Source organism: Mytilus edulis, chromosome 6 (assembly GCF_963676685.1).
Source record: "Mytilus edulis chromosome 6, xbMytEdul2.2, whole genome shotgun sequence".
Lineage (NCBI taxonomy): Eukaryota > Metazoa > Mollusca > Bivalvia > Mytilida > Mytilidae > Mytilus > Mytilus edulis.
Window position 1 is genome coordinate 40677310 of NC_092349.1, and position 21804 is coordinate 40699113.

The 21804-nt window shown below is 31.3% G+C and overlaps 1 protein-coding gene across 2 annotated transcripts in view; it reads right to left on the reverse strand.

The window, feature by feature from the left end:
• LOC139527637 (uncharacterized) overlaps nucleotides 1–21804 on the reverse strand; it is a 55803-nt gene that overhangs the window by 2002 nt on the left and 31997 nt on the right. Inside the window, exons 7-10 of one of the 2 annotated variants that reach the window (XR_011665404.1) lie at nucleotides 20163–20207; nucleotides 6351–6853; nucleotides 4471–5312; nucleotides 1850–4280 (exon numbers count right to left, since the gene is read on the reverse strand). Coding sequence is in view for 1 of the 2 variants with exons in the window: in XM_071323175.1 (XP_071179276.1) it covers nucleotides 4912–5312; nucleotides 6351–6853; nucleotides 20163–20207 (949 nt within the window). In the remaining variant the exon portion in view is untranslated. Of the gene's footprint in view, nucleotides 1–1849; nucleotides 5313–6350; nucleotides 6854–20162; nucleotides 20208–21804 lie in introns of those variants that run through there. The other variant, XM_071323175.1, reaches the window with a different exon arrangement.

Below are 21804 nucleotides of genomic sequence, written 5' to 3' on the forward strand. Positions count from 1 at the left end.
CTGTTTTACCAAAGCTTCCCAAATTTTAATATGTTGTTACTGATGGCAAATTAGAGGTCAAGTTCAATAATGATGATTTTGACTTTTACCGTTCAGGAGTTGTGGTTCTTGAAAGATTGTGAAATGGCGTTTCCATTCACGTTGTTGCATTTACTCATGAACCATTCAATCTAAGCTTTTCAAATTTTAAGATGTTGATACTGATGACAAAATGGAGGTCAAATTTGATATTGACGATTTTCACTTTCACCATTCATCAGTAATGGTTCTTGTGATATTGCCAGGACACAAATAAATATTAATAAATCCGGTTTGCTGTCGTTGTGACAGCCTCTTGTTATTGAATTATTTACATAAACAGTGAAGTTGACAAATATTTGTTGCTACATGTAAGGTTTGGATGACAGCGACTGTTACAAAATGATAGAAATTATTATAAATTAAGGAATGTATCTCCCTCATGCAAAGCTTTGATTCCTTTCACGGATTTGGCTATACTTTTTGGACCTTTTGGATTATAGCTCTTCATCTTTTATATAAGCTTTGGAGTTCAAATATTTTGGCCACGAGCATCACTGCAGAGACATGTATTGTCGAAATGCGTATCTGGTGCAAGAAAATTGATACCGTTAATTTTATTACTATCACTGGGTCGATGCCTCTGCTGGTGGACTATTAGTCCCCGAGGGTATCACCAGCCCAGTAGCCAGTACTTCGGTACTGGCATGAAAATACGGATTTTCTGTGTTATTAAAATTTGCTGTTACAAAATGATAGAAATTATTATAAATTAAGGAATGTATCTCCCTCATGCAAAGCTCTGATTCCTTTCACGGATTTGGCTATACTTTTTGGACCTTTTGGATTATAGCTCTTCATCTTTTATATAAGCTTTGGATTTCAAATATTTTGGCCACGAGCATCACTGAAGGGACATGTATTGTCGAAATGCGCATCTGGTGCAAGAAAATTGATACCGTTAATTTTATTGCACATTTGTCCCGACTTTTTGCAAAGACAACGTTTACTGTTACATCTAGTCTTACCACTAGCACTACAGCCACATTTTGTGTAACCCTGACCATCACACAAAGAAACTTTACTGACAGCTTTTCTAAAGGATATTTCATTATCATAATTTACAGATTGAATAGCAATAAAGTTACTGTCAGACAGTAGTCCACGTAGTATTCCTTCTTTAATTCCCAGTTGATAACCATGCTCTTCCTTTCCAGTCACAACAGCCATAAGGTTAGGGGTCATCCATAATTGTCAACAATTTTCCAAAGTGTACAAAACGTACACTTGGGTGGAGGGGGTTAAACAATCAACATTTTACCGTACGCCTTTTTAAAAAAAAAAAAAATGTAAAACAGCCAGATATTTTTCAATCTATTTGCAATGCAAATTTTTATATGAAACTGAACAATAATAGACAGGATCTTCTTTTTTATTAAGAATGATTGATTCTTGTCTTGAAATCTGAAATGGTTGATGTCCACTTTTTGAGGAAGGGTGCGGGTCAGACAAAGTGTATGTTTTGTACACTTTGGAAAAGGGTTGACAATTATGGCTACATTTAAAAAAAATAATCATTAATTTATATTTTACTCAACCCTTTTGTATAGCTTTACAATATATTTTTATTATCTATTTCATGTATTTTATATTTACACAATTTGCCTGAAACAGACCAGGCAATTTGTGAAATTTCCATTAAAAATTTCAGGCATTTTACAAAATGACTAGGTTTTTTTAGGCATTTTACAAAATGCCCGCCAATTTTAGGCATTTTAGAAATTGCCTAAAAATTCAGTCATTTTACAAAATGCCTAAATTTAGAAAATGCCTGTAACATATATATATCGTCAGACTTAAGGTTGCGTTTCTGTAAATATTGACAATGCAATTTCCCATAGGAACTCCTTTCACGGCTAAAACTGTATCACTTTTACTATGAAGTTTTGAAAAAAATCTTACCCTAGAATTGAAATTTCATATGCACTACAATTGTTTTCAAAGGTCAAAATATAGGGATGTGCGGCATATTTTCAACGTTTATATGCCCTGAAATTTTCAGAGTTTAAACTAACACTTATTTTCTTAACTACCCCCTACCTCGAATGAAGGGTTACCACAGGTTTCAATGTAAACAATATGCACATGTATGTTTACTGCATGGTAACATTCCCAAGTTATGTCTCTGTGAGATCGAACACAGAGAGCATAACTGGGAATGAGGATGTAAACAAAATTAATTTTCTATGAATATCCTAAATCTCCCTCAAAAGAGGCGTGGTTTGCGAAACAGCTGTATTTACAAAGTGCAACTTTAAGGTATCCCAAATCATTAACGCCATCTCATCTTTTATATTGAAGGATTTTTTGGATAGCAGAGATGCAAAATGACTTACACAACGCGAATACTCAAGAACTTAACACGGTCATAGAAAACAAACTATTTGAGAGAAAAGGACTTATATTAAACCATGTGTTGCAAAACGTTGTTCTAACGAATATCTTACCAGATTAAGTCAATATATTCGAGCTACAGGAAAACTTAATGGACAAGTGAATATCGGTGATGTAGCTGAACTAGAAAGTGAATCACCACGACTTTTATGGAGCAGGGCCAACGGTAATACATAGTTGGGGGATTAGAATCCACAACAACTACGGTATCAAATCAGATCAGGGCCCACCAAAATACTTTTAAGGGGGTTGTAGAACATTTTTGTAATTGACGGGGTTCAAAATAGATGTTTATTTTTTTTTATGTGTTTATCGAAATACATTGTCTCGGAAAGCCTCACCTGCTGCGTACAGCAAATTTATTTACCTGATATGGCGCAATGTTAGGTAATAAATCTGAGCAGACTTCTGAAATGATTTTTGTTTGGGTTAGAACCTTCTGTGAATTGAAGGGGTTCAAAGTTGATATTATCATATTTGTTTTACGTGTCCAACCGTATATTCTTTCGGCAAGCCTCGACAGCTCCATACGGCAATGTTCGCCACCGGACATGGCTCAAATGAAAGGTAATAAATCGCAGCAGACCCCACGGAAATGAGTTTTTTACGGGTTAGAACCTTCTAGGAATTGAAGGGGTTCAAAGTTGATATTATCATTTTTTTTACGTGTCCATCGTATATTCTTTCGGCAAGCATCGACAGCTCCATACGGCAAAGTTTGCCACCGGACATGGCTCAAATGAAAGGTAATAAATCAGAGCAGACCCCACTGGAATGATTTTTTTGGGGTTTAAACCTTCTAGGAATTGAAGGGGTTCAAAGTTGATATCATTAAACTTTCTTACGTGTCCACCGTATATTCTTTTGGAGGCCTCGACAGCTCCATACGGCAAAGTTAACCACCAGACATGGCTCAAATGAAAGGTATAATGAATCATAAATAAAACAAAAATGCAATCTAACCATTTATTTATTTGTTTATAATCAATTTACGTCGGAAGCTTATCAGATTATCAAGTTGAAATCTTTGAAAATACTTTCCTTTAAGGGTCCAGATAGTTCGAAAATTGTTAAAACGAACACCTTTCAAGATAGATGGGTTTGGGGAGGGGTGGGGGTCTTAATTTAAATCCATTGAATTGTTTGATAATTTGTCAAAATGAAGTTTATATCATGCTTTTTTTTCACAAAAATAATAAAAAGTATGGGTCACCGTGCTTTTTTTCACAATACGGGTAGAATAAAATTGTCAGATTTTGTATAGGTTGTGCATAGAAAACCCAAGCACTTGGGGGATAAAAAGAAAACTACATCATATAATTTTATAATGAAATAGGAGACTATAGCTCTAATAATATGCTTGCAGATAAGATAATGAGATAATGGGGTCACGGTACTCATTTTCTTGCTACATAATAAAAATAAGTAAATTCACAACACATTCTGTAACAAAAGTTATTTTATCGAATTAACTTCCATTGTATCTGAGTTATCTACCCTTATACGGCAAATGTTAAAAAAAATGAATAAAACGAAAATAATCTGATCGTTGTAAAATACAGCCGTAAAAATGATAAAACACCTGTTTTTCTATATTAAAATTTAAAGTCTTACACACGAAGTACATATTACTCTCTAAATTTGCACATTTCATTAAGGATCTTGACCGATTGTTATCTGCTTTTACAAAATCCAAGATGGAGGAAGACCCCCTTTCTTCCTTAAAAATGATATCAGCTACAGACCACAATTAATTCCACTATCAGTTCTTTATAAAATTTTGTCTCATTAAAAAAATTGCACCATGCGTAATTGTCAAATCTTTTGTGTGTGTAATGTATAGGACTAGTCCAAAAATATATCCAAAATTCAGAAAGATTGAAGCAATCACTTTTACAAATTTAGCCAATACACATCTATACCCCTATTGACAAGTCAAGAGATGTTCCGAAAACTGTAAATATTACCTTTTTGCACTTGGCTTATCACTCTTTCCATATCAAAATCAGTTTAAATACAACATCCAAAAATGTATTTCACCTCTTCTTTCATTTCCACCCCATAAAAACTAAGAAATCACTGAGAAAGGCAATTAGAAAAAATAAGAATAAATACACTTTAATTAAAGGAACTATATTCGTCGGACAACGACACGCGGGATCATTCATTGTTGTCTTGGGCCTATCGACGTTACCTGCAATGTTCTCTCCCGGGAACTATAAAGATTATCATATACAGTTTGTTATGGAGGCATGCATCTAGTACTAATATATTCTTCCTATTTTACTAAGATAATTTACAGAATAATTCAATATATCTACATTCTATCAAGCTTTTTAGAAAGACAGAGGCAAACAGGTAGAGTTAAGATAACACGCACTAACATATGAAAATAAAACTCTCTTAATTTTCAATATATAAACAACAAGTAATTTTGATTTATTTGGATGCCTGAGCCGAAAATTCCCCACTTTTGTCAGCTTCTGTGACGTTTTTCCCTTTGAAATCATCATCCGTCAGCGCACGCCCCGCTTTGTGAACACGAATCATGATTTTTGTTGTCCATTTAGTATTGATGCTTTGCATGGATTTATCTATGGCAGCTAAAAGAAACGTAAACATATTACTTTGTTCTTGAGTCTCTGGCATATCAAGCCAAAACTGAAGAAGTTTGTGAAGAAAACCAGTGGTGTGAACTTTAAACTCTTCTTCTAAACCAATTATCACGGCAGTCGGTATTTTTAGCTCTCTGCCGAATTGCCCAACTTCGTGCAACTTATTTGTTAAATGTTTGGAAAGAACAATCAAACTGCTGTCGGCAAAGAACTCAGAATCTCCTTCTGCAAATCAAAAAAGATAAATATAATTTATGTCAAAAACTAAAGAATTTTCTTTAAAAACAAACAATATCAAAAGAATTCTCTATATAGAATCTGCAACCATACCACATTTCTCTTCTTAATATAGATGACTTAATGTTGTGAGAGTATATCTCTGAAATTACAGAATAAGCTTTGAAGTTCACCCAATTAACATGTGACTAGGTTATCCGATACAGAATATCAGTCTTACAACTGCAACATATAAAAGAGACTACATAGTTATTATTTATAATACTTCACGACTGCCAAAAAGCCCAGCGGCTCTGCAAGGTAGTCATGTCTCTCCCTTGGATATATATTGCTCAAATAGTAAACAAAATTTAGCACAGGCAACAAAATAGATATAACAAAACCTCTATATAAACATTTTTGCTCGGATTGTTTCATTTCATTTCATTTGTCCGTATTCTAAATCAAAGCTTAATTCACATAAGCGTTTCAAAGAAAACTAAATATTTGATAAAAAAAATTGTTTTGGAACTTCAAAGGAACATATCTTCATGGAAAGCTTGTCGTTAATTTATGCAGAGGTTAGTAAAAAAGATCTGCCACTCAGACGAATTTGACTTTTTTTTTTCTTTTTTTTCTGAAACCGTTTTATATTTTTCGTTAGAAACCAAAATAACTACATTTGATTAGTATATATTGAATAGAAAAGCAAAATGGCACAAATGTATAGCAACGCTAAAACAAAACCGACACGGCGTCAATATCTTTACGTTTGCTTCCATTCTGTTCGGAGGTTCTCAAAAAGAAGACATAACGTCCGGAAACTCTTTTCACACAATATCTTAAAAATACTCGTAAGTTTAATAATTGTTCGCTAGTTTCTTTTTAGAAAGAGTCACAGACGCTTGCAAAAGGTGCAAACTGATGACAAAAGCTGATATGATATCCTTGGACCAAATGAGTTTAAAAAGGGAAAAAAAATGCTTTCTTTAACTTATAATTTAAAGTAAAACAATATAGTTTACAATGATATCATTCCAGTATTACCTTCGACCGGTTTGTTAGGAATTTTCAGTTTTGACAATTTCAATAGTGGTAGGTTGGTTTGATGAATTCGTATCTTTACAAACTTGTCTGACGTTAGGTCGAACTGCATGTTTTCAAAAGCTCCAATACGTCCACCTTTTGGTAGATCGATTGCCAACAGAGCAAAATTTGTGTCAAAAGATCCTTTGTACACGAAAGTATACTGTGGTTGAATTTCAGCTTTGACAACATAGTTTAGACGAAGTCGTTCATCTTCGTGAATCTGAACAGTTTTAGATCGACAATCAGTTATTTCTGTAAATTGATGTTCATGTGCTCTTTTCTGTTTCATTGCTGAAATTTTGTATTCTGGGATGCATTCTACTCTGATAGCAAACTTGAAGTTTGATTCTTTCCGTGCAAAAATCAGTATGTTACAAACGTGGTGAATGTTCATTAAAATTTTAGCATCGTCTCTAATCTCTCGGTGATTTATACCAGGCTTAATCCATGCAATCTGAAAACTGACAAAGGCTTAAATTATAACTCTCAGAAGAAGTGTGTTATATAATAGCCGTTGATAATCTGTAAAGCAAACAGCCAACGTGTAATTTGTATATATGTTTCTTGCTTTGTAGTACACAAATAGAAAAGGGTGCCTTTGTGTTGCCGAGCATATTGGCATATCTGCACGCAATAAGATATTTGCTCGCGGGTCTAAATCAAAATTTTATTTTGGAATAGGATTTTGCTATATTTTTCTATAAATGAACTTTATCTTATTCTCAATAAAAGAAGGAAATAAAAAAAATGGGGTCACCGTTAATTTACGCTCACAATCTGCCTTCGAAATAAGCATACATTTTTGTAAAGGTACGTTTTTTCTGTTGAACTAATAGGAGAAATAGAGGTAAGAATTGCCACTTCTACAAAATTTTCCGAAAACGCAGTTGATAAATTTAGAAGCCAGGTAGGCGCCTTTCTATTACGGGATTGGGATTTTTTTTATTATAAGAAGGTGCTTTTCTATTATAAGTAGGTACTGTTTTTATTATAAGAAGGTGCTTTTCTATTATAAGTAGGTGCTTGTTTATTATAAGTAGGTTCTTGTTAATTATAAGAAGGTTCTTTTTTATTATAAGAAGGTCCTTTTTTTTTTTTTATTCAACAACAATATATCACATGCTGTTAACAGATTTCTTCACTGGTACAGCTATTTCAGTAAAGATCCCTGTTTGTTAGTACCTTAAGACCAGGGTATCTTCGGGTAGTATTTTTATAATTTTGTTAGTTTATATATTATTTGTCATTATACATTGTTTATCATTAAATACATTAATTCTCTATAATTTTACAATTATAACTTTGAATATGAACTTTATATATATATATTGTAACTATCTGATAGATGTTGGGGATAAACACAGAATCACGGGTTATTTAAGCGTGTTCCGAATTTGATTTGTGGTTTAATGTATTTCTCTGTTGTCCGGTATAGGTGGCACGGTAGTATTTCCTGGCCCATAGGGATAATGATAGCCTTTTTAGAATTTTCACCACTTTCTAACACTGCAAAAAAATCTACATTCACACTTAACTGAAGTACTTTCATTTTACTATTCAGAAATGAATTTGAATATGTATCATGACCGTTTACTTTCTTTGCTATTTTTAGAAACCGAAGGCCACTAGTAATTTTAGGTCTTTTATGGTGCAGTGAATACAAAATTTAAAAAAATTCTCCAAAATTCATTTTCATCTGTATGTAAAATTATTTCATATTTTTCTACACCTGATTCATCCCTCAGTTAGGGAAAGTATGTTCAGTTGATACTGTATTTTTTGTCCAATCACACTGTTTAGATACATTTACCTAAAGTAGGGTACACAAAAGAGCAACCGAAATTCTGGAATGCAAATACTACCGTGCCACCTTAACCAAGACATAACAAACTTGAAACCAGTCATGACACCTATGATGCATAGACTTCTTACTTTGGAACATATTACAATAAAGAATACTAGTCTGCACTCATTTCTTATAAAAAAAAAAATGAAACATTACATCCCTACCCCATCTGGCAGATTTTCACATTTTTTCATCTTACCATTTTTACTTAAGAAGTGAACAAAACCCAAATATATGATGTTTCAAATCAACACAGAAGTCAAACATGGTGATTTAGGAGGAATTATTGGATTGCCAACTCTGTTTATGGTTAATCTGAGTAAAAGAAACAGTTTAATCACCAAATCATGAAAACTGATATTAAAGTCCATTCCACATTTTACAGCATGCCTTACATTACTTTAAACATTTTCAGATTATGAGGGCAATACAACAAGAGTCTTTAGGAAATCCTGACGATCCTGGAAACTACAGAGGTATTTCGTTGGTGTCACATTTAGGAAAACTATTTACGTCGTTGATTAATTCAAGACTTATAACATGGTGCAAGATTAACAACACTCTGACAGATGCACAATTTGGATTCCGTCCTGGATACGGCACTTCTGATGCCATCTTCTGTCTTCATTCCCTGATTTCTAAGTCATTAAGAAAAGGTAAACGCTTATATTGCTGTTTTATCGATTATATTAAAGCGTTTGATAGTGTTTTTCATGTAAAATTGTGGTTGAGATTAGTTAGATGTGGCGTTACTGGTAAACTTCTTACTGTAATTAAATCTATGTATTCTAAATTGAAAACTAGTATAAAGTGTAATGGAAAAATTTCAGATTTTTTTAATTGTAATACTGGCTTGATGCAAGGGGAATCTTTATCCCCTTTATTATACTCGTTGTATGTCAATGATATGGAAGTAGAGCTAATCAGTAATGGCTGTCAGTCATATGAATTGAAATCCTTAAATTTATTTTTACTTATGTATGCAGACGACACTGTTTTATTTAGTGAGAACATAGATGATCTGCAAAATATGATAAATACTGTAAACTCTTCTGCAGAGGAATATGGTTTATATATTAATATGTCTAAAACTAAAGTGGTCGTGTTTAGAAATAGAGGTAGTGTAAAAAGTCAAGAAAAATGGTTTTTGAATAACAACCAAATAGATATATGTGATAGTTTTGTATATTTGGGTATTCTTTTTAATTATAATGGCAGTTTTTTACATACACAAAAAATGTTAGCCAATCAAGGAAGAAAAGCTGTTTTTGCTTTATGTAGTAAAATTGTAGATGAATATTATAACTGTGAAACGTTACTGTCCTTATTTGATACTTATGTATCTAGTATACTTAATTATAGCTGTGAAGTGTGGGGTAATCATAAAGCTGATGATATAGAGAAAGTACATTTATATTTTTTAAAACGAATTCTAAAGGTTAGAAAAACTGCTGTAAATAACATGGTTTACTGTGAATTGGGACGTTATCCAATGTATTATGAAAGACAAAAAAGACTGATTCAGTTTTGGTTTAAATTATTAAATACTGATAACTGTATACTTAAAGCATGTTATGAAGATATGTTGGAGAGTTCATTTAAAAAACCCAATGACAAATCGAATTGGGCATGTTCAGTCAAAGATATTTTATGTAGATATGGTTTTCATGATGTATGGCTAAAACAAAGCGTAAATAATGTTGATATATTCATACATGAGTTAAAACAAAGAATGAAAGATACCTTTATTGCTGATGCTAATGCTTTTTTTAATAATTCATCAAAATGTATACTTTATAGATATATATATGACACAGATATACTGCAATTTTATTTAGATAGACCTGTTAATCAAATATATAAACCTTTTATATGTAAATATCGTATATCCGCCCATAGCCTCAACATAGAAACAGGCAGATATTACAATGTAGATAGAGAAAATAGATTATGTACTATGTGCAATAACAATATCGTAGAAGATGAATACCATGTTGTTCTAGAATGTAATAGATATAGTGATGTAAGAAAACTATACATTAAGAAATATTATTGGCAATATCCATCCACTTTTAAACTTATACAGTTGTTATCAGTTCACAATGTGAAAGAACTTAATAATTTAGGTAAATTTTTGTTTAATATTGAAAAAATTCGTAATATGTAGTTGTATTAATTATTTATCATATGAATTTATTTTCATTCTCCGCCATACATGTATTGTGTATAATTATTGTATTTATATTTCACTGATACAAAATATTGTAAAATTGTATATTCTATAAGCTGTATTGCTTCTGAATAAAGTATTATTATTATTATTATTATTTAGATTGCAGTTAACTATTATTCCTTAACCTGTTTGACAATACATGTACAAGAATACATCTCTAAGTTGACTGTTTGTCTATTTCTCATGTATGCATTAAGTTAAATTATGTCCCCTTACATAATCAATTTGCATTTATTGTGCTTTTCACTGTCAGAAAATCTTAACAACTAATGGTATTCGCATGGAAAATGAATAAACCATTTAATCTTGCTGATATAGCATCATAAATACATTCTATGTCAAAAATAATGTCTATTCAATGTACAGAAACCCCTATTTCTATCTCTATTTCATACCAATATGAGAGCTAAATGAATAAGTAAGGACCCCTTAACCACTTACTGGTTCCCCAAAAGCTCCTACTGGTGTCATGTAACATGAGAACTACTAATTAAACCATAAGAAAGCTAGTATAGCTGTACTTATGTTGAAAAAAATAAGAAATTATGCAATTTATTTATTTCGGTGAAAATAATAGGATGAACATGCAACCGTAGAATGTCGCGTCTCAAATTTCAGTGGTTGCACATGTGTCAGACACTGCGAAAAGTTAAAGCGAGCATTTATAATTAAAAATGTATTGCAAGTTACATAAAAATAATGAAGTTCTACTTTCTATGAAAATTTTTACATTATTACCTACAGATTAGGCAAAATTTGCTGAATCAGCAATTTTTACTCTCAGGGGTGGAATTTAAGGCTTGTTTTATCATAGTTGCCCTTAATCAACTTTTTATTGATAAACTTACAAATTGCATAGGTAAAAAAAGTTCCTTCATTGATTTAGTGTAAAAATATATATCCCCCTTAAGGTGGCACGGTAGTATTTCCTGGCCCATAGGGATAATGATAGCCTTTTTAGAATTTTCACCACTTTCTAACACTGCAAAAAAATCTACATTCACACTTAACTGAAGTACTTTCATTTTACTATTCAGAAATGAATTTGAATATGTATCATGACCGTTTACTTTCTTTGCTATTTTTAGAAACCGAAGGCCACTAGTAATTTTAGGTCTTTTATGGTGCAGTGGATACAAAATTTAAAAAAATTCTCCAAAATTCATTTTCATCTGTATGTAAAATTATTTCATATTTTTCTACACCTGATTCATCCCTCAGTTTGGGAAAGTATGTTCAGTTGATACTGTATTTTTTGTCCAATCACACTGTTTAGATACATTTACCTAAAGTAGGGTACACAAAAGAGCAACCGAAATTCTGGAATGCAAATACTACCGTGCCACCTATAACGGTAAATTCATTTGTTATTTTTTGTGTGGATTATAATTACTTTCACCACGTGCTTGCCAAATTTAAATGAATTAGCCACGGAAGGTAGGTTTACATAAGAATCTTGTTCTCATAATGTATTAAGCATAATTTGCATATCTTATGTATAATATAAAGTTACAGTATATAGATTTAAATTTAAATTGTACTTTCACTTTCAAAACTCATTGAAAAAAAAACCCATCTATCAAACAATTGAAGTACAAGGAAATCTGTAAAATACATAAAATATTGCAATACTGACAATAATGCTGTCAAATATAAGAATATATCTTTTCTAGTATCCCTTTACCTTCAATATTAATATATTTTTTTTGTAATAATAATCCTATTTTAAATTCTGACCTAAAAACATTATATATGTTGATATTTTGTGTTCTATATTCTGACAAATAATGTATTTTGTGAATAGTAAATACAATAACTGTAAGTAGAAAGTTTATTTCATAATAATGTTCATCATTAATTTTATATCCCCAGATTACATTTTTTTCAGTGAGAATGTGTCTACCAATCTTAACTAATTCAAGTATCTTATATATTTCTCCCCAAAACTCATCTAAAAAGTGGCATGTTACAAAAAAATGTTTATAGTCTTCTGTAACGTTACAAAAATTACAAGTAGAGTTATGGCTTATTTTCCATTGTTTTAATAAGACTTTGTTTGGAAGAATAAAGTGTAATAATTTCCATCTGCACAATTTCTGTTTATTATCTTTTAAGTAATAATGAATAAATTTTTGCACATATTGAGCTTCAATTTGTATGTTTTCACATTTCAAAATTCTATTCCACTTATGATATCCTATTGGAACTTCTTTATCATATTCTATTAAAATTGAATAAATTTTCTTTGAATCTAATTTTTCTAGTTTATGTTGGCAATTATTTTTTTCACTTATATATAGTGAGTTATTTATTAAAACACTAGTTTTTATTGAACATTCTTCATTTAATATTTTTAACCATTCTTTTGGAATTGCTTTTCTCAATCTTGAGAATTCAGCTATCCAGTTTGATTTATTTTTTAACTTTAAACTTATAATTTTTTCTGAAAAAACTCCATTTTCATCAATGATATCATTTATATGAATGATGTTACTGTCTATCCAATTTTGAAAAAGGAGTGTTTTCTTTTGAAATTTAATTAATTGATTTCCCCAAATAACTTCTTGACGGATAAGTCTGTAATTATTTGGATTTTTAGTTTTATTATTTTTATTTTTTAACCATACTTTAATTATATCAAGATAAAATTCTGGTAGCTCTTTAGTACCCGGTATAGAATATATATTATTAGTATTCATCCTTAAGATAAGTAGATTGCTACCAAATTTATTAAGATAAAACTTTGGTATAACCATCCAATTAAGAAATTTATCAGCAGTTAATCTTTTTATCCAACCTATCTTTATAGATTCTATATATTTATCTATATTTACCATTTTTAATCCACCAGCTAGTTGGTTATAGCTTAATACGGTGCGTTTAACTTTTTCTGTCTTATTGTTCCATAAAAATTCATATATGATTTTTTTTAAATTTGTCCAAGTATTCTTTGCTTAAGGTTGACACTGTAGCCAAATAAGTGATTATAGGAATAATTAAAGATTTAATAACTGTTATTCTTCCTATCATGGTTAAGTTTCTTTTTTTCCAGTTTGATATAATTTTTACAGTCTTTTCTAGCTGTTTATCAAAATTTTAGTTTTTGACACTCTTTTTTATTATGCCCAAAATATATCCCGAGACTCTTAATTGGTTTTTCTGTAAAGTTAATATTTTCATATTTTTCTTTACAATGTTTTTGCTTCCCTAGCCAAATACCCTCTGTTTTAGATCTGTTAAGTTTTAATACTGAAAGTGATCCAAATTTTTCAATCATGTTAAGAGCTTTTGAAATATCTTGTTTTGATTTGAGAAAAAGAGTAGTGTCATCTGCTAATTGACTTATTTTTAAAGTGTGGGTTTTTCCATCTATCTTGATTTCAAATCCTTTTAGGTTATGGTCTTGCCTAATTTTACAAGCAAGAATCTCAACAGCAATAACAAAAATTATCGCACTGCAAGGGCAGCCTTGACGTATACCACGATATATACTCCCATTGTTTAAAACTGAACTTTTTATGTCAGTGTATAAAAGTTTTATCCATCTCATCATAGAATTTTTAAATCCAAATTTTTGTAAAGCAAAGAACATAAAGTCCCATTCTAATGAATCAAATGCTTTCGAAAAATCTAAAAATAATAAGGCACCCTCTATATTAAATTTGTCTGCATAATCTATGATATCTTGAATTTGTCTAATATTATATCCTATGTATCTGTTTTTAACATACCCATTTTGGTCTCCATGAATAATTTGTGGTAATACTTTAATTATCCTTTGAGCAAGTGAATAAGCAACTAATTTTGTGTCAACATTCAATAATGTTATAGGTCTATAATTGTCTAAACTGAGAGGATCATTTTTTTTTTATGTAAAAGGGAAATAACTCCTAATTTTTGTGAATTTGTTAACTCCCCTAAATCAAATGAAAGATTAAAAGTTTTGACTGCAAACTCTTTAAGATGTTCCCAAAAAGTTCTATAAAATTCGACACTTAACCCATCAATTCCAGGGGCTTTATTAAGTTTCATTTTAAATAAAGAATCTGTGCATTCTTGAGTGCTTAATAAACCTTCCATACTATCGCTTTCTTTATCTGTTAGGACATGATCACATTCTGTATTCATAACATAATCTTTAATAGAATTTTTATCGGGATTTGAACTTTTATAGATTTCTTCATAAAACTCTTTTTCAATATTAAGTATTTCTGTAGGATGTGTATGTATCACCCCTTCTTTGTCTCTGAGCGCTGTAATGGTTTTTCTTGTTTGCCTAGCTTTTTCTAGTCCCAAGAAGAATTTGGTGTTTTTTTCGCCTTCTTCTACCCATTTAATTCTGGATCTTATTTGTGCTCCTTTTGTTTTTGAATCATATAATTTACCAAGTTTTTCTTCTATAATATTAATTTCCTCTTCAAGAGAATTAATATCCTCTATTTTACATTTTTTGTTTATACCCTCATTTAATTTCTTCAATTTGTTTTCTAAAATATGTATATCTTTAACATTATTTTGTGCTTTTCTTTTACAGAATGCTATGGTATAGTCTCTTACCTCGGTTTTAAAAAGATCCCACTTGACCCCAATATCATTGGTGAGTAAAATTTTCTTTTCATATTGTTTGATCAGAATTTTAATAAGGTTTTGATATTCTTTTTCTAAAATACTATTATTAATTTTAAAGTATCCTTTACCTTTTTGGTCTGATCGACCTTTTATTTTTATAGAAATTGCCTGATGGTCTGTATGAGTTATAATAGCTGGCCTAATATCAGTAGATTCTATTTTAGTTCTTATTTCAGGACAGGTTAAGAAAAAATCTATTCTAGATGCTTCATTTAAATTATTTTTACGTCGCCAAGTGAATTGTATTTCCTTGCCATGAATCTCTCTCCAAATATCATTTAGCTTTTGAGTTTTAATTAAAGATTTAAGGCTAAAAACTGGTTTTGTTTGTTTTAATTTTTGTGTTGACACTTTATTTTTTTTATCTATTTTTGTTAAAGTATCATTCATATCTCCTCCAATTATAACCATTCCTAAACTATTTTTTGTAATTACTTCTTTAACTTTTTTGAAAAAATATTTCTGTTTTTAGGTATATTTGGTGCATAGACATTTACTAAAGTGTAAATACTGTCTTCGATTTCAATATTTATTAAGTGTAGCCTGCCCTCTTGGTCTTTGAATATATTTATAATATATATTCAAAGACCAAGAGTGCATTCTAAATCATTATTAATAAAAATTGAAACTCCTCTGGACTGTGAGGTTCCAAAGCTATGATATTGTTAACCTTTAATTTCAGAATTTAAGTCTTTCTCTAAATCTTCAGTGAAATGACTTTCCTGAACAAACAAAATATTACATTTTTGATATTTCATCCACAAGTATAATCTATGTCTTTTATCTTTTACTCTGAGACCTTGACAATTTAAAGAACATATGTGAATTGTTTTTTGTCATAAGTCTTTTGTTTTTAGAATTTTATTTACTTGAATGTTTATTGAGCCTAAACAATTACATTTTTGCATTCTCATAGTTATTATTTTTTTAAAAGTATACACATATTTCAAAAATATACAATATTCATTTTTCATTAATACATAAGTTAAAAATAATAATACAAGCCAGAGATTTACAAATGAATTTGTTACAGAACATTTGATCAAAATCAAATACACCTCATCAGAAAAATATGTGTCTCTAAAAATCATGCTGTGACATGTCAATGACAATATAATAAACAGATTTCTTTCATTTTGTAACACCTGTTGTTTTCTATATTTTTCTATAAATGAACTTTATCTTATTCTCAATAAAAGAAGGAAATAAAAAAATGGGGTCACCGTTAATTTACGCTCACAATCTGCCTTCGAAATAAGCATACATTTTTGTAAAGGTAAAACTACGTTTTTTCTGTTGAACTAATAGGAGAAATAGAGGTAAGAATTGCCACTTCTACAAAATTTTCCGAAAACGCAGTTGATAAATTAGAAGCCAGGTAGGCGCCTTTCTATTACGGGATTGGGATTTTTTTTATTATAAGAAGGTGCTTTTCTATTATAAGTAGGTACTGTTTTTATTATAAGAAGGTGCTTTTCTATTATAAGTAGGTGCTTGTTTATTATAAGTAGGTTCTGGTTAATTATAAGAAGGTTCTTTTTTATTATAAGAAGGTCCTTTTTTTATTATAAGAAGGTCCTCTTTTATCATGTGATGATTGTTTCCGTGATTAACCGGAAGCGTGGCGTGTGACATGATTTGAAAACAAAGACGGGCAAATTGCTAATAAAATATGAAAAAAGGGACACCTTCATATAATACAAAAGCACCAAAACATAATAAAAAAGCACCTTCTTATAATAAAAAAAGCACCTTCTTATAATTAAAAAAGCACCTTCTTATAATTAAAAAAGCACCTTCTTATAATAAAAAAAGCACCTTCATATGGTGAAATATCCACAGCATATGAGGTATGGAGTTGTCATTTGTTTATTTATGTATCATTTTAATTTTGCTTAGTTTCTTTTGTTACCTATTCTGAGATCGTCTGTGTCAAGTCAGGAGCCCTTGGCCTTTATTAGTCTTGTATGTTTTTTTATTTTGGTTCATTTGGAATTTTCTAGCTGTGTTGAAGGCCCATTCGGCTATCTGCTCTTTGTTAAGGTTGTTATCTCTCTGACATTTTCCCTATTTCCATTCTTAATTTTATCTAAATCCATTTTTATTTGTTATTTCATTACTTTGATATTATTAACTGTACTGTTATACAATGTATGCATTATCATTGCCATTAAAGATTTGGTTGGGTTAGTGTTGCATAGTCTTTAGTTTTGTATGTTGTGAATTGTGTATTATTGTTTGTCTGTTTGTCTTTTTCTTTTTTATCCATGGCGTTGACAGTTTATTTTCGATCTGTGATTTTGAATGTCCCTCTGGAACTTTCGTGCCTCTAGTCTCATTTGCAATCATACCAAAACCTTTTTTTTTTATATGATCTGTATAATGTACTGGTCAGAGGTGACGATGGCAAATCATTCATAGAAATTGAACCTTAGAAATATTTTAACATACAATTGAGAATTTAAAAACGGGGAATGAGTCGACAAAGAGACAACAACCCGACCTAAAAGGCAGAACACAATCCAAGGCCACCAATGGGTCTTCAACACATCGAGAAAGTCGCACACCAGAAGGCGGTGTTCAGATGGCCCCGAACCAAAAATGAGAACTAGTTCAGATAAAGTTGACGTCACACAATGCCTGTATAATTGTGTTTATCGTCTAAGAATCGTGTTTTATTATTCCCCCCCCCTCCCTCTGAAATTGTTCATCTCCTTTTTATCAACTTCTGTCAACTTGGATGCCAGACAACCTTTCAACTTAGCCAAAAATATCCCCAAATGATCACTGTTTAAATCCATTTGAATCGAAACTAGATAATATGGATATCTCTGTTTTTCAATTCATTTGATGCCTTTTGATTACCTTACTACGTACATGTATGAATTTTGTAGTATTATATGTATAGCCTTTTACTGTTTTAAAATGTTGCGTAAAATAAAGATATGATGTTTTAATAGCTTGTTATATTTTAGTCCCCGTCAAATTAAAAAGGCAGGTTCATTTCACAATGACATGCATGAATGTTCTAAATAATGTTTGGTTATCAAATCATGACATGCATGAATGTTCTAAATAATGTTTTGTTATTAAATCATATGTGTACATATAGAATAAAGGACTTTTTGTTTTTGATACTGACTTTATCACAGTAAAATATCAGGTGAGCCCGAAGGCTGTGATAAAGTCAGTATCAAAAACAAAAAGTCCTTTATTCTGTTTATCGGTAATTTAAAAAAAAATTAAAATCACTACAATAATAGAGAAAATAACAAACGAACTTCTGTTTCGCGTCGAATCACGGCGAATCACCCTTGACGTCACAGGCTGCATTACGTCATTTGAAATTTTGTCACAGTGCAGTAAACATGACATGGCGTTTTCTTGCACAAAGTATTGAAAAGGAATTATCGCATGTGTTTCATTAATATTCTGCTTTGGACATTGACTCTAACTATGGCAAATATAATGGTAGCATACCGGTAAGTCATTTATTTTTTTATTTTTCACAAAGTATCAATATAGAGGGGGGGATAGGAGGGCTCCTGATCCCGAAATCCCGGGTTTAAAAACACGAAATACTTAGTTTAGTGGATAAAATTACGTTTGTCATTATTCGCTCAGTGTTCATCATGGAAACGATCACATTGATTTCAAATGATTTTAAGAACGCACTGTAAGTAGTCCAAATAATTATGACGTCTTGAAAGGCTATTATATTTTTTCGTCATAATTATTTGGACTATGTGAGGAGACATTTCAGGAGGCATTGTATAAAGCTAACTGTAATTTGTAAATTATCTGAACAAGCTCATTTCTTGTCTACTTCATAATTATTTCAAACATTTTAATAGACGTCACTAAACTTTTAGCTTATAATTCTTGCTTTTGTCAAAGTCTTGTTCATCTATTTTCAACACGGACCAGAAATATGAAACTTGGAGTTTAAAGGCCCTGTGGTTACCTTTAATTTCAAAAGCGATTTTAGGGGTAGGCGACGCGGGTCACAGCCACCCGGGTCCCCTTATAAAGGCTACAATTCTGGTCAAAACAGACCTTTAAGTTTATACATGTAGTATGGTGCCCCCGGTTACCCCCTTTTTTAAAACTTATCCTAGATCCGCATATGAATAAGTTCACTTTTTTGTTCTTTGTTCTATGAATATCTGTCTTTATATTGACAAGGAAACCACATCTTTTAAAATTGTATATGATGGTCCCACAAAAATGTCGAAAATGCGTAAATTTCATTTTTTTCTAGCTTCTCTCATGCGATAGCGGTACCTTTTTGGTCACTATTTTATGTGTTGCGTTTAAATATGAATTGTAACACTTTATAGTGACTGAACAGGGAAAACGAATACTTCTCAGGAAACAGAAAAAGAAAACTATAGCTTGGAACAGCACCAGGCTATGCATTGGTATTGTATGAATAAAAACTCGGATTGGAACATCATGGACGATATGTTAGTTGTACTTAATATATCAATTATAGCTATAGATAACGCATTTTTTTTTTAAAAAGTCTATCGGCTTTTTCATGCATTTTCTGTTCACATTTTAACAACCATCGTTCAAAAAGGCTAAACTAAATTTCAAACAATGTCATTGTCAAGTGTTTCATTCGCCAAAAATCTCGTGCGTTTCTGCGAAAAAAAATCACGCGCAATTTTGTGAATGAAAGGGAAAAGTAGATCCTTACGCGTTGCATTCGCGCATGTAATTTGCGCACTAACCCAATAATTTTCATATCACGGCCTGTCCACTGATACTGACATTATCAGCGAGTACACTTCAAAGGAAAAATGTACAAATTACCGATAAAACCAATTATCCAGTAATTGGTCGATATTTATTGGACAACAAACTCAAAACAGGTGTCATCGTTTTGCAGGTTTGGTTGGAATTAGGATGACAAATAACAACATTCTTAGCATAGTTAACTCTTTAAAAACAAATGTTCTTTTACCATTCATTAAGAGTACCCACCAGAATTTTTTTTTACTGATGTTTACATTTTACAAACAGATTGTTATGCACATTGATTTAACAAAAATATTACCCTTCTTTGGCAAATTTCATTCCTGCTTTCTGCTCGCCCATTTTCCTTAAAAGAAAAAAGTAACATTTTGGTATTCGATACTCGGTACTATAAAGCGATACTTGAGTAATAGAGTACTCGTAGACATCCATGAAATAAGCACAACGACATGGCTAAAAAAGAAAAAGACAAAACGACAAACAACAGTATACAAAAAACAACACAACAATATAAGTCTTTTTCTTTACAATGAGGAATATCTCATTCGTAGAAAAAAAGCAAAACGTTTAATTAAAAAAAGCAAAACGTTCAATTAAAAAAAGTATAACCTAATTTTTTTTCTGATGTTCACTTCTATTGCTTTGATGACATATGAATGAGCTTTTTTTTCAGAAAGTGTGTGACATGAGCACTAAATCAAGGGATTTAATCAAGATGAAAGTTTCAAATGAATGTTAATTTGTATATTTAAACAAAATACGTACAATTCATTTCCCCCTTTAGCACCGCTAACACCCCTATAAAACAGGGAAAAACTTTGTCTGAGGAAGTTGAAGCCTTAGTTTCTAAGAATATCTAATACCTATTCAATGTGGCACCTGTATCAACATGAGACACCATTATTATCAAATTACATCATGGATATAAATTATCCAAATGATAGTGCTATTACAAGGGGAATTGAAAGAAAATCATCTTCTGCAAAATGTTTCCGAAACCCGCTTGAGGAAAAGTGGCTATAAGCACAGAACTTTTCGAAAAAGGTTTTCAGAATGCAACTACCTACCACAAGGAGTAAACAGTTAAAATACAAAGATACAAAAAAAAGATAAAGGACTCAGTGTGTCTAAAATTATCCCCATCTCTCAAAACAGCTTTGGTGTCATTCGTGAGCATTGGAAAACAGTTAAAAAGAATTTTAAACTTTCCAAGAGGTTTCTCGGGCCCAAATAATAGCTGTTAGGCAACCTAATAGTCTGAGAAAACACCTGGTGCGGGCTGAAGTGTCTGAGTATTTCAGGAGAATGTTGTTCGTGTAATGAAAAACGCGTCAAACGCTGCTTACAGAGGCATCGCTTATCAACTTTTCACAGTTAAGAAACCGAATATAACTTTATAATATTTTGCAATGTGACCCGGAAAAGTATGAATTTTATTTACTTTCTTGGCCTACAATATTATGGTGAGTCAAAGAATCATTTCCACTAACGCCTCAATTACAATAGGAGTGATATCTTTAAGAAGACATTTCTCACAGTTAGTCAGCATTTCAGGCTTTCTGGCCAACAGGTACAAAAGAGGGAAGAAAGATACCAGAGGCACAGTCAAACTCATAGATTGTAAATAAACTGACAACACAATGGCTAAAAATAAATAGATAAACAGACAAATAATAGTACAAAGCACAACATAAAAAACTAAAGACTAAGCAAAACGAACCCACCAAAAACTGGGTGGGATCGCAGGTGCTCCGGAAGGGTAAGCAGATCCTGCTAAAACATGTGGCACCCGTCGTGGTGCCTATGTTATTACAAATCCGATAAATAGTTTAATTCGGTAGGTCACATTCGTGAAAAGAAAAAGGGCATTGTAATTATGACATAAGAAACACATCCGACATCATCTGTGAAACGGTTGTTCCATAACGGTCAACCGACTCGTG